This window comes from Artemia sp. Qi Xiang Cuo, chromosome 1 (genome assembly GCF_049724085.1).
Source record: "Artemia sp. Qi Xiang Cuo chromosome 1, ASM4972408v1, whole genome shotgun sequence".
NCBI classification, from domain to species: Eukaryota; Metazoa; Arthropoda; class Branchiopoda; order Anostraca; family Artemiidae; genus Artemia; species Artemia sp. Qi Xiang Cuo.
The window spans coordinates 574,909-593,845 of record NC_142794.1 but is presented as its reverse complement, the minus strand read 5'-3'; the positions used below and the strand labels follow the sequence as shown (position 1 = coordinate 593,845).

General features: G+C 35.6%; 1 protein-coding gene across 2 annotated transcripts in view; it reads left to right on the top strand.

Moving 5' to 3' along the window:
* The window catches only part of Fas3 (fasciclin 3), a 263,488-nt gene that overhangs the window by 60,179 nt on the left and 184,372 nt on the right, over window positions 1–18,937 (top strand). For both annotated transcript variants that reach the window (XM_089085990.1, XM_089086032.1), the window contains exons 6-7: window positions 555–708; window positions 13,643–13,756. In XM_089085990.1, the coding sequence (XP_088942116.1) occupies window positions 555–708; window positions 13,643–13,756 (268 nt within the window). The remainder of the gene's footprint in view (window positions 1–554; window positions 709–13,642; window positions 13,757–18,937) is intronic.

Here is an 18,937-nt window from a genome sequence, read left to right as displayed (position 1 = left end):
TGCTCCCCGTTCCTCCATTCTCCCATCGTTCCTCCATTCTCCCTTTTACAGTTTTCCAATATTGTGTAATTAATTCGATCGCTTACTTTTTTTTATAATGCCCAGCCAATGCAGAAAATATAATTTTCTAATATATATAATATACTAACAATTGATTCTAATTATATATATATATATATATATATATATATATATATATATATATATATATATATATATATATATATATATATATATATATATATATATATATATATATATATATATATATATATATATATATATATATATATATATATATATATATATATATATATATATATATATATATATATGTATGTATGTTTATTTATATAAATATATTGATGTATCTTATATATCTATGTATGATTCTAAATATATTTAATTATAATGCTAATTAGAAATAATTGTATCTAGTTCTAATTATATATACTACAATTATAATATATATAATTACATCCCATATAAAAAATATCAGTTCTAATTTATGATTAGAAATTGTGCCATATTTAAAAAAATAATTTTTTTTCCAGGATGTATTGCACCGTTCAATTTTGAACATTACTCAACTGACTCAAGTGGATGCAACTCAAACGTATGTGCTCAAAGCCACATCTATTGTCAATGGAGTTCCTGCCACCACTGAATATAGAATGAGACTCAGCTCAGAGCCTGAGCCTGTCAGAGGTAATGTGTATTAAAATTATTTACTCTTTTTCTTTTTACACTTTTCAATTATTATTTACTATTTTCTTATATTTTTTTCTGTAATTCAGGGAAAAGAAAAACTCTAATGTACTTTCAGCTTATCAAAGACCGACCCTAGAAGAATAGCTTAATGTAATTAAGGTAAACGTCGCATATATGTGTATATCTTATTCGTAAACCCCGCATTGACTTGCCAAAAAAAAAAAAAAAAAAAAGGATGTCAAGAATGGTGGTTTTCGAGGTCAACGAAAATACTAGACAGAAAATGGTTAATGTTTTAGAATGACAAACTGCTTCCCTTGTTCAACGTTACAAGTAAACTTTCAAGGAAAGAACCTTTGTCCTCCTAAAATATTTGTATTGTTTTGTCCAGTATTTTCGTTTGCCTTGAAAACCCACATTCTCGATCCTCCTTTATTGAATTTTCGATATTGAATAAGAGACATAAGATAATACCTATTGTCAAAAATCTATCACAAGCTTTAATAGATCCGATTTCGGTTCATATGTCCGTAAAAGAAAGTAAAATAAGAAAAAACTAAGACAGCAAGACAAATGTTAAAAAATCAGTCTAGTATAAAAATTATCAATAAAAATTTTAAATAAATTAATGAAATATAACATTAAAAAGAATACTATATCCAAGAACTAAAATAAACTTATGTACGGTTAATTTAAAAAACCAGGGGGGGGGGGGCGAGATAAAATAATACTTGATTTTGCTTAATTACAAACAACTATCACAACCGGAAAAAGTAAAATTCGCATTCCAAGTTAAATACTGTAAAAAAGCGATTGAAATCGAAAAGTCAAAATCATTAAGGATACGAGAAGAATCAAAAATATTGACAATTTAAAAAAAGGATTGCGCTAACGACTAGATTAGAAAAAGAAATGAGATCAAATAAGCATCGCAAAGTGGCAAAAATGAAAGTGGCAATAGATTTAAAAAGGGGAAATTGTTATTGTGACCGTATACCATCAACTAAAAAAAGAGATGAAGGAGTTGATTTGGTTCAGGACATGTAACAGGAATTATTAAGGTGTTTCAAAAAAAGGGGATAAAACTTGTTCGTAACCTCTTTGTAATAGCATGGATAGGAGAATAATTTGGGATTGCTAAGGAGGATAAGCGGGAGAGTCGGGGTTTAGTGGGGTTGCGAAATCTGGTTAAAGTGTCCTCAGTATGGGGACTTGAAGTGGCAGATTAGCAAAATTCAAGCAAATTTTTTCCCTCCTTTCTTTTAAGGGGCTAATTCGTTTGGCTTAAAGGAGAAAGGAGCATGAGATTAAGTTTTGAGAAACAAAAATAACAAATTTGTTATGCTTTTGTGCGAAAATTTTATCTATGGGTAGTGTCATTTTAACAGGGACCACACTCCAATGACGTCTGTCGGAAGGGGGAGGGCATTTGCTCTCCTAGATTTCTCCCTGATTTTAAAATACCCTTTTTGTGTAAAGGACCTTTTTTGTTTTCATAGAAAATGCCTTTGCATTTGTATTGTCATTGAATTTATTTTTAAAAAGTGGCAATTTTTTCCCTCCCCTATATTTTCAAAATATATTTTGCCCCTCCCCATTCTGAGTTTTCTTAAATTGACGCTACTGCCACATTCACCAATATAATATGATAGTATCAAAGAATAAGACCAAAGCCAAAACGCACATGATTTAAAGCTTTAATAGTTTTGGGTAATAAAATATAATATAGAAATCTTAATAAAGAAACTTAAGCTGTAATTCCTAGTTATTAACAAGCTTTTACCCCACAGTTATTCCAGTAATTGTTACTGCATGCAATTAACCTAACTGTCACTTAGGTAAGGTACCATAGTATCTTACCAGTAATGCATAGCATACCTTATATTACCATTACCATAGTATCTTGGTAAGTTAGGTAAGGTATCACGGTATCATAATACGAGCTTATGAGCTGCTAGTAACTCACATAAATATTCTAGTGGGAATTTCTAAGGATTTTTTTGGCAAAAAATTGTCTATATATTGGACTCAAAATGCCTTTTATGAACCTTTAAGGGCTTTTAAAATTAATTCCATTTAAATTAATTAAAAATTTAATGTATTCTAATGTTTACGGGTCACAGCTAGTTTCTGATAGAAAATCACAATATAGCAAGGTATGCAGAAGTCTTAAGAGCTGAAAAGGAAGGGTACGCAAGGTACGCAAAATGTGTTTCTGAAACGAAGTGGGCACAACTTCAAAACATGGGCAAATTATATGAAAATAATAAGGACTTGTAGCGGATCTAGTAAAAGCTTTGTGATTCTGGGTGGCTGAGGGGGGGGGGGCATAAGTTAAAGACCGCTTCTACGTACTTGTCTAAGATTATCACGTAATTATTTATTATGGAAAAGGATTGAAAACCCAGATTGTAATTTTTTAGGACAACATTTTTTAATCCTTTTCAGTCCCCTTCTTATTCATTTTTAGGAGCTATCTCCCCGTATGGCACGCACATAGCAGTGGCGTAAATTCACGAAAGCTAGGAGATGGGGCAGAAATGTATTTTTCAAAATTTAGTGGGAGGGGTAGGTGCAATTCTATTGTTTTTTCACTTTTTCAATGAAAGTATAAAAAAGGTCAAAAAGTTATCATATGAGTTGCTGACCAGGGTGATTTATAGCCCACCTAGAATATTGAAATTACCAAAAAGTATACCCTAAAAATTTGAATTCGCGTGTTCCTTGCGCTAAATACTGAGAATCAAACGCTAACTGGAGCTAATTGGAAGGGTAGAGGAATATATATATACCCCTTAGATCCCGAAAAATTTCTTTTTTGGGAGTAATCTCATTGAAAAATACCCTTTTTTAGATATTTTAATTAGAAAAATAAAAAAATGACACATTTGTCCCCTCCCGGGTTTTTGGAAATATTTTGCTCCCTCTAAATTTTTGTGAATCGATGCCAAGACCCCTTTTGTATTAAATTTGCAACCGAAAGATGGTCAATCCCTCAGCAAATATCCGAGTCAACTTGAATCCCAGGAAGGTCGTAGTGTTTGTTTGTATTCCTTGTATTAGCTTTCAACTTGTAATTTCGTTTCTGATAGACTCGGTGACACTCATGCCAATTTGAGCAAAATACTTTAAATTAGGTAAAATCAAAAATAATAAATCCTCTTTTCCATAGTGATCCAAATAGAAACCCTCGAAATTTGTCATAAAGTCAGTGATGTAAACCTAATTGATATCGATTTATTTCCATTCCTGCTGTAGTTGGATTTGGATTATTGGTATTTCCTGGTTACATATTTCCCCCAAACTGTTGTCCCGCCTTTATTGTGTTCTTTGAGCTTTCCATTGTTTCACTTGCTAAAAAGTAGCTTTGAGGGGTAGTTGGAGACACAGCCACAAACTGGCGGCTAGGGGTCAGGCCATTCACAGAATGCTGTTTTCAGGGACTACGCATACAGAAAAATCTTACTGCTTGTAAGATTAGAGGTGGTTTTAGCGGGGGGGGGGCAGAGGGGCCCTTACTGGGTGTAGAAGTTTAGGGGCGGAAAATTTCAAATAAATAATCTAATATTTATAATAAATTTGTTATTTTTAAATTTTATTTTTATTATAATAAAATAGAGGGCGCAGTCGGCAGTAAGCATAAGCAAATTGAATCCGAAATTTTCACTTTTCCCATGTCTTCCCACATAAAGTAAGAAAATTCAGATTTAAATAAACAGTTTTGTAAAAATTTGGCCTGAAAATTGCTGGGAGACAAGGTGGGGGGGGAGGGGTAATCAAGATTTTGCCCCAGGCGCAAGATTTTCGAGAAAGCCAGTTAAAAATGCTTTGATTAAAAGTCAGTTTGTAGATAGTTTCTTTATGGGTTTTTGATGGGCTAAGTACCGTAAAAATAAGAACCTTTATGAGTACGAGTTGGGGGGGGGAGGGGGAGGCTAAGCTCCGGTAATATCGAGGAAAGGATTCAACAACCAATTTATTTTCTTTAGTTTCAATAAACGACCTGAAATAGGTATGGAGTAGGCGATCTTTAAAAAAAGGTTGTTGGGTTGAGCATTGAAAGGTTCCAGTCTTTGTGTTGATCGATCTTCGGGTTTTGGTATCCAGCACAGAATACAGAAAGTACAGACAGTTTTTGTTTCCTTTCGCAAACCACCATGGAATGGCCGGAAAATAAGTGTTCGGATTTCCTTTAAGACGTCTCCTTTGCGGATTCTCTTCTCCGGGTACGAAACATAGTCCATGAAAACTACCAGCACAAAAATGGAATGAAGGTATTTAAAATACCATGGACAGCAAGGCCGTATCCAGGGGGGGGGTTACCCAGTTTGAACCCCCCCCCCTCCCAAATTTTTGACCGAGTCGAAAATAAGTCGAAAATTAGTAAAACCTAGGTAAAAATCAGTAAAATTAGTGGAAAGCTGAGTCAAAAATTAGTAACCCCCCCAAAAAAAAAGTCAAAAATTAGTAACCCCACCCCCAAAAAAGTCAAAAATTAGTAAACCCCCCCCCCCCCGAAAAAAAATCCTGGATCCGCCTTTGATGGACAGTGATAAAGTTTGAAATTCAGTTTTGAATTAAAATTACCTTCATATGCAGTTTTCCGTAGTAGTTCGTGCCAAATAAAAAAAAACAAATTAGAATCGTGGGTGGAATATCAGGAAAATTTAGCTAAAAAACATTTGGAACCAAACAACTTTAGAAAGTGTAGCTTTCCTTTGAAGGTGCAGTTCTCTTTGGGAATTGACAGATTAGTAACTTTTGAATTTTATTTCTTAACGAAAAGTGTTTTCAAATTTAACTAATTGGTTTTGTTCATTTAATTTCACGGTTCAACGTGACAACACTGACAAAAGTATGGTACTATCCTACATATTTCATAATTTTGAAACAACGAAAACAAAATCTTAGAAAATCACGACTTGTAGTTATAAATAGAACTAAAATGGGTCCGTAGGACAAGTAACGTTTATTTTTGAACGTTATATTTATCTTTTAACTTTTTTTATTTTAATAGCCTACTTCGAAATATTTGTGATGACGGTACCGGATGACGACTCGGTTTATAAAATTCAAGTCAGCGGGGTAAACCGTAAGCTTAATTGGTATGGACTCATTCCTATTCCAGCTGTCAATGGATTTGTATTATTGGCTTCCTTTGATACTCCCAATCCAAAAATTCCGCCCTTTTTGCCCTCTTGGATTTGTTTGCTGTTGAAAAAAGCTTTACCGTTTTTTTGTTTGACGAGGAGGTTGATGGGCTGAGTACTGGACAGACAAGTAAAAACGTATATTTGTTGATTTCAGTTCAAGTCAGTTGCTACACATACTACTATATATATATATATATATATATATATATATATATATATATATATATATATATATATATATATATATATATATATTATATATATATATATATATATATATATATATATATATATATATATATATATATATATATATATATATATGTATATATATATATATATGTAGCAAGCTGATTGTCTTTGTGGGCTGCTGACAGGGCCGTATCCAGGAATTTTTTTCGGGGGAGAGGGGATTACAAAAAAATAAAAAAAAAAATTTATATTCGTTTTTGTTACGATTTTAAGGGTCGGACAAACATTTTTTTGAGGGGAGGGGGGCTTAAAACCCCTAACCTACCCCTGGATACAGCCTTGGCTTCTAAAAGCAGAGCGCCCGCAAGGATGGCACAACGACCATTTTAGCTGTATGAAAAAAAGATCACTTATTTAAGCAATTAGTAATCCAACAGAAGTAAATGATCAAGAAACTGTTTGCTTAATTTGAACTGTTTGATTTAAATGCATAATCTGTTTTCTGTAGAATGCGAGCTTCTACCTTGGCTATTCGTCTCTTCTCTTGCGGAAAATTGTTTTTCCTCCTCAACACCTCACTCTTTACGATTAATTTTTTTAGTACTTAAAAACAGCTACTTATTGTTCTAATTAAACGAATATAGTGTTTCAGGAGTCGTTCCTAAAGAATTGGGACAGAATTTAAACCTTCGCGTAAAGAGCAAGGTGTTGAGGAAGAGCAACCCCCCCCTTATGTACGTAAAAATTAAATAAAAAAGACAAGTTTTTCTAATTGAAAGTAAGGAGCGACATTAAAACTTAAAACGAACAGAAATTTTTCCGTATATGAAAGGGGCTGTCCCCTCCTGAATACCTCGCTCTTTACGCTACACTTTTTATTGTTTTAAAAAATAAAGTTGTGTGACAGATTCAAACTTTAGCTTAAAGAGCGAGGTATTGAGGAGGGGAGAGCCCCTTTTATATATGGAATAATTTCTGTTCGTTTTAAGTTTTAATGTCGCTCCTTACTTTCAGTTAAAAAAAACTTGTTTTTTTGTTTAATTTCTGATTGTTTTGAATTAATGTTACTTTGACTTTGCCTCGCCGTATATGAACAATTGAAGCGAAATTGGTATACTAGTTTTATTTTTTTTGGCTAAATGGCTGTCTTAAAATTTCGTTATGACTTAACTTACGAATTACCTTGCATAACGAGTTTTTATATTCGTATATTTCTATTACGTATGTTTGGTTATTCGACCCCTAGTCGATACCTTGCTCTTTACGCTAAATTTTGAATTTTGTTCGAATCACAAACCCCTGGATCACAAAGGCCGGTTAATTAGAATAGATAGATCTTTTGAAAGTACTAAAAAATACTTTAGTGAAACAGAAGAGATACTGACTAGGGGGAGACCCCTCTCATGTACGCACTAATTTCTGTTTTCTTATCGTTTAAGTGTTACTCCTTACTTTCAGTTGAAAAAAAACTTGTTTTTTTATTTAATTTATGGCCGTTTTTTAAATAATGTTGGGAAATCGGGGACTCCCTTCATAGAAATGCCCCTTCCCCAAAGGAAACATCATCCATGGAAGGATCCTCCCCCGTAACCCCCTTCACCGACACCTCCCCCCCATCAGAAAAAATCCATCCGGAAACGTCTTTATACTTCTCATTAACCAATACTATATGTAAACAATGGGTAAAGTTCAAAAGTTTCAGCCCTTTACCCAGGAGCTGTTGAGGATTATGTCGTCCTCAAAGACATACTCATAAGATTTTTGACTATGTTGAACAAAATGGCCATCTCAAAATTTTGATTGGGTGACTTTGGGAAAAAATGAGCGTGGGTGGGGGCCAAGTTGCCCTCCAATTTTTTGGTCACTTAAAAAGGGCACTAGAACTTTTAATTTCTGTTCAAATAAGCCCTCTTACGATATTCTAGGACCACTGGATCGATAAGATCACCCCTGAAAAAAAAAACAAAAAAAAAAAAACGTATCCGTGATCTTTCTTCTGACAAAAAATACAAAATTCCACATTTTTGCAGATAGGAGCTTGAAACTTCCGCTGTAGGGTTTTCTGATACGCTGAATCTGATGGTGTGATTTTTATTAAAGTTCTGAAAAAAGGGGGTGTTTCCCCCTTTTTTCAAAAATGAAGCAAATTTTCTCAGGCGCGTAACTTTTGATGGGTAAAATAAAACTTAATGAAACTTATATATTTGAAATCAGCATAAAAATCTGATTCTATTGATGTATCTATGGGTATCAAAATTCAGTTTTTAAGAGTCTCGGTTACTATTGAGCCGGGTCGCTCCTTACTTACAGTGCGTTACCACGAACTGTTTGATAATTTCTGTTCGTTTAGGTTTTAATGTTACTTCTTACTTCCAGTTGAAAAAAACTGTTTTTTATATTTAATTTCTGATCGTTTTTTAAATAATGCCAGGAAATCTGGCTACACCTCCACCGAAAAATCCCTCCTGTTCACGGATCTATTCTCTACACAATTCAGTCCTGGTGAAAATTTATCCTGGATAAGCACCCTTAACATCTCGACGCGTAAAATTGAGTCGGCAAAGAGAAAGCAATACATAAACCAAATTCTATAGGAATTCTAGCAAATTCCCTCAGTGTAAAATTTTCCCTGAAAAATGCATTCCATGGAAACTTCCCTCCCCATGGAAAATTATCCACGTGGAAAAATCCCACCAGCATAAATTTCGCCCCCCCCCCCTTCACCCGAAAAATGTATGCATACTTCCCAATAACAAATTTATACGTAAACAATGGGCGAATTTTATAATTTAAAGAGCTTTCTACAGGGGGCTTTGGGGGACCATGATATCTCTAAAGGCATAGTTATTCGGCATTTCGACTATGCTGAATAAAATGGCTACCTCAAAATTTATTGCCCCCTAGTTGCCCATCAATTATTTGGTCACTTAAAAAGGGCGCTAGAACTTTTAACTTCCGCTCGAATGAACCCTCTCCCGATATTTTAGGGTCACTAGGTCGATACGGTTACCCCTGAAAACAAAAACAAAAAACAAACAAATAAACACAAAAACAATCAAGTATATATATATATATATATATATATATATATATATATATATATATATATATATATATATATATAGTCTTCTGGGGCAGGTCAAACTGCCATTCGTCAAATTCTGCCACCTTAAGCAGTGGTTCACCTAACCCAAAAGGGCCGAGAGAACACTGACTTCCCGTCACCTGGTGTACATCTCGGAATGCCGTGTTTGTTGCAAAGTTCCGCCACGCTTGGCACAGTTCCTAAATCGCTTCGCATTGTTCCGCCACACTGGTCACGTGCTACTTGGTGTTCATGATTTCTGAGAGAGAGAGAGCGACCCCTCAAAAAGGGCTACAGTACCTATAATTGAATATTAGCTTTTCATTAAGCAGTAAACTCAGATGGAATACTAGTCCCAGGTTTTTCAATAGCACTTTCCTCCTGACAAATAGCATTTCAATCGATAACACAAACATCATTTGTGTAATTAGTAACTGTTATGATAATATAGGACCGTTTCCCCTAAATCAGTTTCCCTCCTTTTTCCTAGGCTGAATAATCTGATGGATTGAAAATATGCAATAGTAGGGATTCTGCGGAAACAAAGGCACAATTGGCCATAGCAGTCAGCTGCATAGCCCGACTTTGGACGCCAATTGTTTTATCATTAAAGTTTCAAGAACGTCAAAATAAAAATATTTTTTGCCTCTGGACCCATCTTAGGGCGGTGGGACCATTCATTCATTAAACTTTGCATTTCTAAGGTTTTTCTCTTGTTTGTGTCATAATTATGAAGTTTTCAGGGCTTTTCTTGTTGGTTCTTCACTCACGCCACTTTTTTCCATCCTCCGTCCACATTTTTCCGTCCTCTACTACCGAAAAACTGCGTAACTTTGTATATGAAGTTGGCTCTTTAAATTTTCACTTTACCGATTCAAACTGTCTTATTTCATTTTCATTGTGATAGATACTTTAAATGTTTAACTTCTCATTTAGCTGCGAACTCAGTTCGCATGTAAATTAGATATCTCTTTTGCCCTATTCGTAATGAGATTTTACTAATACCGGAATGTAGAATGCACTAATTCAAGCCAATCAGGATTTTTCGTAGAAGTTTTCTACCAATTAGGAATTTTCATAGAGTTTTTCAGCCAATCAGAAAATTCTGTGAAAACCCTGATTAGCGCTAGCTAAGTGTCGATACTAGTAAAATCTCATTGTGAATTGGCCTTATCTGTCTCTCTCTTCATTAAAAGCCAATTGAATCTTCAACGAGCCTCTCTTGTTTTCAACAGGCTTTTAAATCAGTAACAAAAACATGATTTGCGTAATTAGTAACTACATTGGTAATATAACACTGCTGCTATCCCCTTAATCAAGCCGCCTTTCCCTTTTCTCCACGCTGAATAATACGATGGATTGAAAACATGCAATGTGTTAAATTGAGTTTGCTGCAATTATTCTGAATATTATGAAATAAGAATTGTTTTGTAACTTTACGCTGTCCAAATACTTTACAAACACCGCTCCTCATTTCACCCCCTAATGTGCAAATATGTAGTCTAAATATACAAGTCCAATGCATTCTGTCTCCCGTCACTTTTGGATCCAGGGGGGCCGGGGGGCCTGTTCCCCCCCAAGATTTTTTTCTGGTGCCCTCTTATCCTGTTTTTTTACTCTTTTTTTTAGATTAAATTGGTCAATTTGGTCAATTATTGGCACCTTTGTCACATTGTTCCCCCCTCCCAAGATTTTTCTCATTGGAATCCTTGTCCCATTGAGTCTCCCCCAAGATTTTGCTCTAGATCCGCCCCTGTCACCCGTAACCATTCAACAAACCGGTTTTTTAAGAGATCTTATGTAGCGTAATTCTTGAATGTGTTTCGTTTAATTAACAAATACCAAAATAATAATTAATTTCCCTCTTAGATTTATAAGATACTTTTTCGTCTGTTCATTAAAACAAAAATAATCTTTAAAATCAAAAATAATTCCTCCCCCCTACATTTTCGTGAATTTCCATTTAGTTTGCCACGGGAGATACTCCCCCCATTGCATTTACGATTAAACGTACAACTATTTATTAAGGCATGAACTCAATTAAAACCAGCGAAGTCTTTGAAGAAACAAAAGGACGAAACGGCAACGAGAACTACTTTTCCACTGGCTGAAAATCGTCCTTGTTGTTATTTTTTCCTTCAACTGAGTCCTCGATGACGCTCAGAAAACTGATAGATAGCGTCCCAAAATTGTCCTTGTTGTTATCTTTTCCCTAAACTGAGTCCTCTGTGAGGCTCAAAAACTGACAAATAGCAATACCTCTGTATCCCCCTAACACAAACAAATCTGGTGAGATTAGTACTATTATGGTTTCTTAAAACTTCCAATCCACTTGACAGGTCCAAAACAAGTACCCCTCTTCCTTCCACGGTGCTGGAAATAAACTTCCTGTAAGAAGCAATCAAAGGAGAAATACCATAAGCTATAACTTATCTAGATTTGCCGGAGATGCTAGAAAACCAGATTTCTGGAGTTGGACCAATACCAAGTTTGGATTAGTACAATTCTTTCGAAAATAAGGTCATAAATATAGCTGTTCTAAAAAGGACAAACGTAAGATAATTAAAAAATTTGTAAAAAAAAGGTCTTAAATCAAAAGTTGGCTTTTAAAATATTGTCTGCAGAATTACAATTAATAAGTGGTCTTTGCAATGTGCTGGTTTTTTTGGGGGAGTTGTTTTTTTTCAAACCGCCAAAAACTATTAAATGCTGAATGGATAAGGGGCTTGAATTGCAACGGGGCAATGAAAATTGCCCCCATCGAACCTTGTTTTATCCCTCCCAAGATTAGTTTTGCCCCAATGTCTGCCCTCTCCATCGGATCCACGCATAAACAATTCTTACTGTTATTCATATAACAATTGTTGTTGTTATAGTACTAATTAAATAATAAGTAGAACAATAGGGAATTTTTTTATATTAGACAGTGGAACGCAACTTTAAATGAATATTTCGATCCTATATCCTCAGCAAAACAAATGAAGAAAAAACTAATATAAAAGAAACTCACATTAAAATTCAATCGTAAAAACTAAAAAAAAAAATTCAAAAATTTTTCATTTGTTTTGCTGAGGACGGTCCTTAGATATAGGGTCGAAATAATGAAGCAGTGTGGTCTTCTTTGCTATTTATAGTACTAATTGCCCGCCACTTAATTTGGCTTACTTCAGCCTCTATTGAATTTTTTCTAGAGCTAGCTCCACTCTAGCCCACGTTGTCTTGTTTATAGGAAAATGAATTTGTCCCTTCGGGACTATTGAATTCGTGCCAGTAATAGGGACTCGATTAAACAATAGCAATCTCGCTGTAGTCAAGATCAATTAAAAATAGGAGGAGGAGAGAATGAACTGAGAGAAAGTCTGAACTCTGTGAAGGAAAGCTCAAAAGCAAATTTTACTGTTCCAAAAACTGGACAACGTTAATTCGGCCAGCCTAAGCTGGTATTTAGTCAACCTATGGCCAAAGACTACTGTGTAATTAAGGAATAGTACCAGGAGACCCAGCTTCGCTTGGTGAAAAGAATGACAATTTCTTTTTTTAATCTCTTGCGTAAAACAACTTTAATGTAATTTTTCTTGATATGCTATAGAAAGTGAATGTTGGATACTGGGTATTTGTGACGTCATTCATATGGGAAATGTTTTTCCAGAAAAAAATTTACAGATGAATAGACAAAATTTATATTTATTGTTTTTAAGATTTTTAAATCTCTTTCGCGAGATAACTTTAATTTCCTTTTTTTTTGTTTTCTGTAGAAAGTAAAACCATTAAGGTATTGGATGTCTGGGTATTTGTGACGTCTTTCATACAAAATATATTTTTCCGAAATTTCGGCCCTAAACGAATTTTTCCAAACTCGTAACCTATCTACACCGTTTTTACGCTTTTACAAGTGATCGTACCGGAAGTCGGCGCTTTCTCGGCACTTTTAGGTTAAGTAAACCACTGCTCAGGATGGCAGAATTTGACGGGTGGCAGTTTTGACCCCCTCCTTTCTCCTAGGGAAATATTTATCCGACTCAAAAAACTAGAAAAATGCATATGAATTTTTTTTCGTCTTTTAATTTTTTTGTGAGCCCCCCCCCCCTTAAAAAAATCCTTGATGTGGTCTTGCCTAGGTTAGGGATTCCAGGACCGTTGTTACTCCCAAAAATGGTAGTATGCCAATTTCCAGAATGGATTGTAGTGCGGTTTTTGAGGGAAAATATATAGTGAATATAGAGCATTAATATATTGTAAATCAATATTCATGTACACAATTATTATTCATTTGATAATTAGATGCTACTCAAGGTTTTTCTATCAAGCTTCCCACTTAAAAATATATTTTCTTTCAGCAAGATAATCATAATGTGTGCAGTTTAGTAGCTGTTGGGACTATACAAGACCGCTAATCCCCTAAATCAAGTTCCCCTTTCTCTTTACGGTTAATAATGAGCGGGGTTGGATTATGCATTGTGTGGGAGCCAAACAAAGGAGTCTAATCATCATCTCTTTTCAGATGCCACATCTGCTGGTGGAAGCACTATTGGAATAATAGTAGCTGTTTTAGCCATTTTGATTATTTTAGCCGTTGTCTTAGTCACAAGAGCCAAAGGACTCCTCTGCTTTAAGCGTGAGTAACTCCAACTTTTCTCTGTTCTTAGTTAGGAATTTATTTTTATTTTTATTCGTTTAATTCGTCCTTTTTATTTATTTTTTTCTCTGGGGGGAGGGGCTTTTTGAGTGAAAAGATCTCTTCCAGGAAGAAGCGGGGACTATTTGAATAATAGCGGTGGTTTTACACATTTAGTTTGTTTTAGCCTTTATTTTGGTCACAAGAGCCAAATGACTCTTCAGTTTTAGGCGCGAGTAACTCCAAATTTCCCGGTTCTTATTGAGAAATTTTAAAAATCTTATTCAGAAATTTTGTATTGACGGGTGGAGGCTGAGGCTGTTTTATAATTTTCTTTTTTTTTACGGGGAGAGCTTGTCGAGTGGAAAGGTCTTTTTCAGGGTGAGAGGTATACTTCAAACACTGTATTATATCATTAGAGAATTAACCCCTTTTTATAAAAACTCGCAATCTTTTTTACCTTATGCTTAGGAAGGAAGGTCAAGGACTCGCCGCCCCCTCAATTGATAGATCCTAAACCAAATCACAAAAAACCATCCTGTTCATCCTTTTATCTTCCTAGAAATAAGACAATAAAAGAGTTTTGAAGGGTCGGAATATGACGCATTATCTTTGACGAAGGCTGTGACGAATACATATGACGAAGGACTAGGCACTGGATTAAATGTAAAGTACTTTTAAATCTTCAGCTAGCAAGTAGTTTGGGTAATTAGAAAGTGGGAAAGTTTTCAGGGTGGAAGAAAGATGATTTTCAGGGGCGAACAAAAAGATTGTTGCTTTCTAAGATAAGACCTGGTAAGGAGAGAGGGACACGACATTTTTTTGAAAAGGGAGGACTTTGAGCCAAGGGTACTGTTGAGCAAGGGGACAGAGAAAGGGGGACTGTTGACCAAAAAAGATAGAAATGGCTAAACGCACAATAATTACGCAGAGTCGTATCCAGGACTTTTGTTGGGGGGGGGTACTGAAAAATCTTCACCGTGGATATGTGTTACATGTCTTTTTGCTAATTTTGTTCGATTTTGAATATTTTTTTTAGGGCGGGGCCCTCCTCCTCCTGGGTATGGCTGTGCGCTCAAATACGCGTTTCAGAGTTGAAAATTTTACTTTTTAACTCAATTTTTTTGTCGACAATTAACATTTACAGTTGAAACTGGCAAAATACTAAGTTTGTCTCTTTTTTTACTAACTTGGGATCTCTCAAACTGGAGCAACCTCTGAAGGTGTGGTTTCAGTCGGCTTGTTCCCCGATTACACTACTGCTGATATGTCACATGATTGACTAATTTTGAGCTGGTTTTGAATATTCGCTTAGTTACTAGTATGTTTCAACTTCAGCCTATTTAAGATTGAGCAAGATTTGTGACAGTGTAGAACTTGGCCCAACTATTATTTGCTGATTGACAAAAAAATTGGTTTCTCCTTGTCATGGTCTTTCCATTGCTTTTTCTCAGAAAGTTGCTGAGATCACGATTGGATAGCGTAGATCCCTGTTTAATAAATACTTAAAATGCTGTAGTACTAATAAATAATTGAACAGAAATTGTAGACAAGTAGAAGACTTTTATCTTTAGTTCAGGATTTAAAAATTGTAAACATTCAGAAAAAAATGTAGAAGTTGAAATGCTACCTTGTGCAACTATTTATCAAGGTGACAAGACAGACACATTGTCAGGGTTGCCAACACGGTCAAAGTGCTGCAATTGCCCAAATTTGCGTGCTACACAGCGATTTTTGGTGCTACAGTTAAAAAACATTGTGCGTGTCGTGGCTTCCGCCGCGACATGCACATGGTCTGTTTAAGCGTACTTAGATTAGTTTTTCGGTCAGTTTTTTTACCTTTTTTAATGTAAAGGAATAAAAATGTACCCTGAGCTGACAAGAGCACTGAATGGGAAAATGTGCTCGCACATGCTTATCCCGTATTTAAATGTATTTAGATTATCGTCATGCATAACAAATTTTCTGGCATATATTTTGATGTGAGATACATATTGTAATTGCGTTTTATATATCTATATATATTGTTGATTTGATCATATAAGAGAAAAAGTGATACAGTGCTACACCTACACATGCTGAAATACTGCCAAAATAGCACTTTCGTGTCGCAGGTGGAAACCCTGCACATACGCACATAACTCGTTCAGATTACCTATAAGTATTTGGAAAATCGCTTTGTACGCTTCTCCGTGTACAAGAAATCGAAAGCCATCTAATAACGAACACAACTGGAATTTAGCTATCTATTTAAACCAAACAAAACAAAATGTGAGGTCCCTGACAAGAGTGTAATTTGCTATGAGGGTGGGGGAGGGGGTAACATCCCACCAGACTTCAGTTTACCCCCTCCTCCCTGAATGAAATTTAGGGTCTTCGAAAATCTCGTCAAAAATAAAATAGGCCTACATAATTCAAGCATCCACAGAAACAGATTGTTTTCTTCAGTATACCTTTGACTTTATGGTAGGCTATTATATCGCTCATTTTCCATTTTACCCTTGGTCGTTTTCACTTGAATTTGGAAAATCTGCTCCAACTTTGCCCCCCCTCAAAAGAAATTTTGAAAAATTATGCTCCTGGTCTATGATCTGTATTTTTTTGGAAAGAATCATATTTTTGCTTTTGTAGATTCTTGGGGAAAATGACCAAAAAATTACTAATTTATGTTAGTACAGGCAAACTAGAGTTTGACCCCAAACAAATTGCAACATAAATTATTTTTACATCACGTTGTAGAGGAAAAAAAAAGCTGAACAATATATCCAAAGTTGTACATTCTAGATCTACGCGAAACTAGTTTTTTCTTGCTTTTCGTGTGAATTTTTTCAGTTTTTCTAAAGAAAAAATGAACTGTCGGTAAATGTTCGTTTTTCTGTATACAAAGTATCGTCCCAAAATTAAAGCAATTTTGATGTACAATGTACCAGAAAAAAGTTTCATAATCATCAATATGCGATTTTACCCTTCTCATTGCTGTGGCCTCTTTTTCATCATATTATCAGAAGGCAACTATTCTGACATAAAATGATGAGCTTAGCCCAAAAATCAAATTAACCTGATGTAATGTCTACTAGAAAACCCGTTTCATATTCTACAATATGAACTTTTTTATTTTCATTTGACATGTTTCTTTTAGCACTTATGTCCACCAATTCGTCAATTGTTGGTAAAAAAAAATTGCAACAGAAGTGATTTTACGCCGTGATGTGGAAGAAAATAAGCTGAGCTACATACCCTAAGTTACTAATTTAAGGTCGACACAAAACTATTTTTTTGGCGCATCGTGTCAGTTTTCTGACTTTCGTAACAAAAAAATTAAGCTGCGGTAATGACTCTTTTTTCCTGAAATGAGTTATTATTCCGATGTAAACAGACGAGATGAGTGCGAAAATCTAGTCAAATTTGGTGTACGGTATATAAAAAAGTGTCGAAATCATCAATACGAGATTTTTACGTTTCTCGTCGTCGCGACCCCCTTTTTTTACAAGACTATCTTTCGCTGGCTAAATTTTCGGTTTTGAGATCTAATAATTAGTTGGCCTGAATATGATCGTCGCTGGCTCTATCACCTGATGGGTCGGCCTAAACAAAGTGATTGCAAGAGGTTTATTAAAACATCAAATATATGAGAAAAGTGAAATCATCTATAAACTAGTTTTCAGCGGCCAACATTTAAAATCCCACTTAGAATAAACTATTATCAACACTCTGACTAGTCTTCACAACTGATGAAATTATCGAATTAACTTCATGAACATTTGAAAGACAGAATCAAGCTTCGACGTTCTCCTCATCGTTATAGCTTTCGATTCTTGGAGAGTTAGAACATGCTGTCCCTTTGCACGTTTTACACGCTGCAGTGCAAGCTAAGCCGTTTTTAAAGCAGCCACATCTCGTTGAGCTACATTCCAGTTAACAGGAGCGCTTCACGATTTTCAGAAGTAGTCAGTAGTCAATGGATACAAGAAGTCGTCTTTATTCTTCTAACCTCATTCCTCGGCTTTAAGTTCAGAATCAGGATCTCTACTCCATAACTGAACTTGGTAGAAAACCCTGTAACTTTGGAATGTAGCCGCATCAGAAGTTGGTGGTAACTGTTCTGGGTGGACGAACGTGCTAGCAGTAGTCACCTTCTTTTTGAAAACTTCCCTGCGGAGTTCAGTCAGATTTTCCTCTTTTGATGAGCCATATATCGTGATCAGAGAGTCTTCTCCAATAACCCTTACTTCCTCCTTTGAAGCTGACTTCAGCATGAAGACTGCAGCTGATATACGAAAATCGGTATCTGTCATTAGCTTCTTCAGTGCAAGGCCTTTTCCCACACTGTGAATCCGTGAAGTAGAGTATCAGCCTAAGATTGCGTGAGCAAAAATAATCAAATGGCATGTCTCTTGGCCCAGCTTCTCTTTTAATTTGTGAATATCCCATATTCGGGTAGCTTTGTTCGACTTTGGCTCAGGTGCAAAAATAGTTTCTTGCTGGAAAGGTCACCGTGATAACACAATAGAACCAAAAGACCAGTATCATCTCCAATGACGGCAGTGTCGTAATACAGGGAAAATCAACAACAGCTTGCACAATTAGGACATCTGCATCACTTGATGCGTGGCCTACGACAATGCCCTTTGATCGGAGATAAACAGACAACGCGCAGATAAGCCTGGCCTTGTTTTTCTTGCAGGACAAGAACTCATCCTTTTTTTTTTTACCTTCAGCTGCATATCTAATGTGAAGAAGATCTCACGGCCGATTATACGACTTCTCTTTGACTGGGTTATATCCTTTATGGTAGCTCCTCCATCGTAGCAGCCGAACACAATAGTGGCAGATGGATACTTTTGGTTTACATAAGTAGCATAATGGTCAAGGATTTCGGAGTATCGTTCGTTTTTGGCCCATGGAATTCTGTGCAGAAGAGCTCCACCGTCGATGATATATCGGATGCCTGTGGAAAGGGGAGTTCAGGGCTCTTCAAGATTGCAAGCCTATGCTATAGCCTTGGCTAACTCTGGGAGACTGGAGCATGCAAGAACTTTCAAAAAGTGATGCTGGGTAGGAACTCAGTTCGTGTTGAAAGTACTCAGATTCCTCTTTGCTAGCGTGATGAACCTCAGAAAAATGAGATTGGGGCCCACTCGCTTGCAATCTCCACGTGGATTCTGATTTATAGTAATTTGA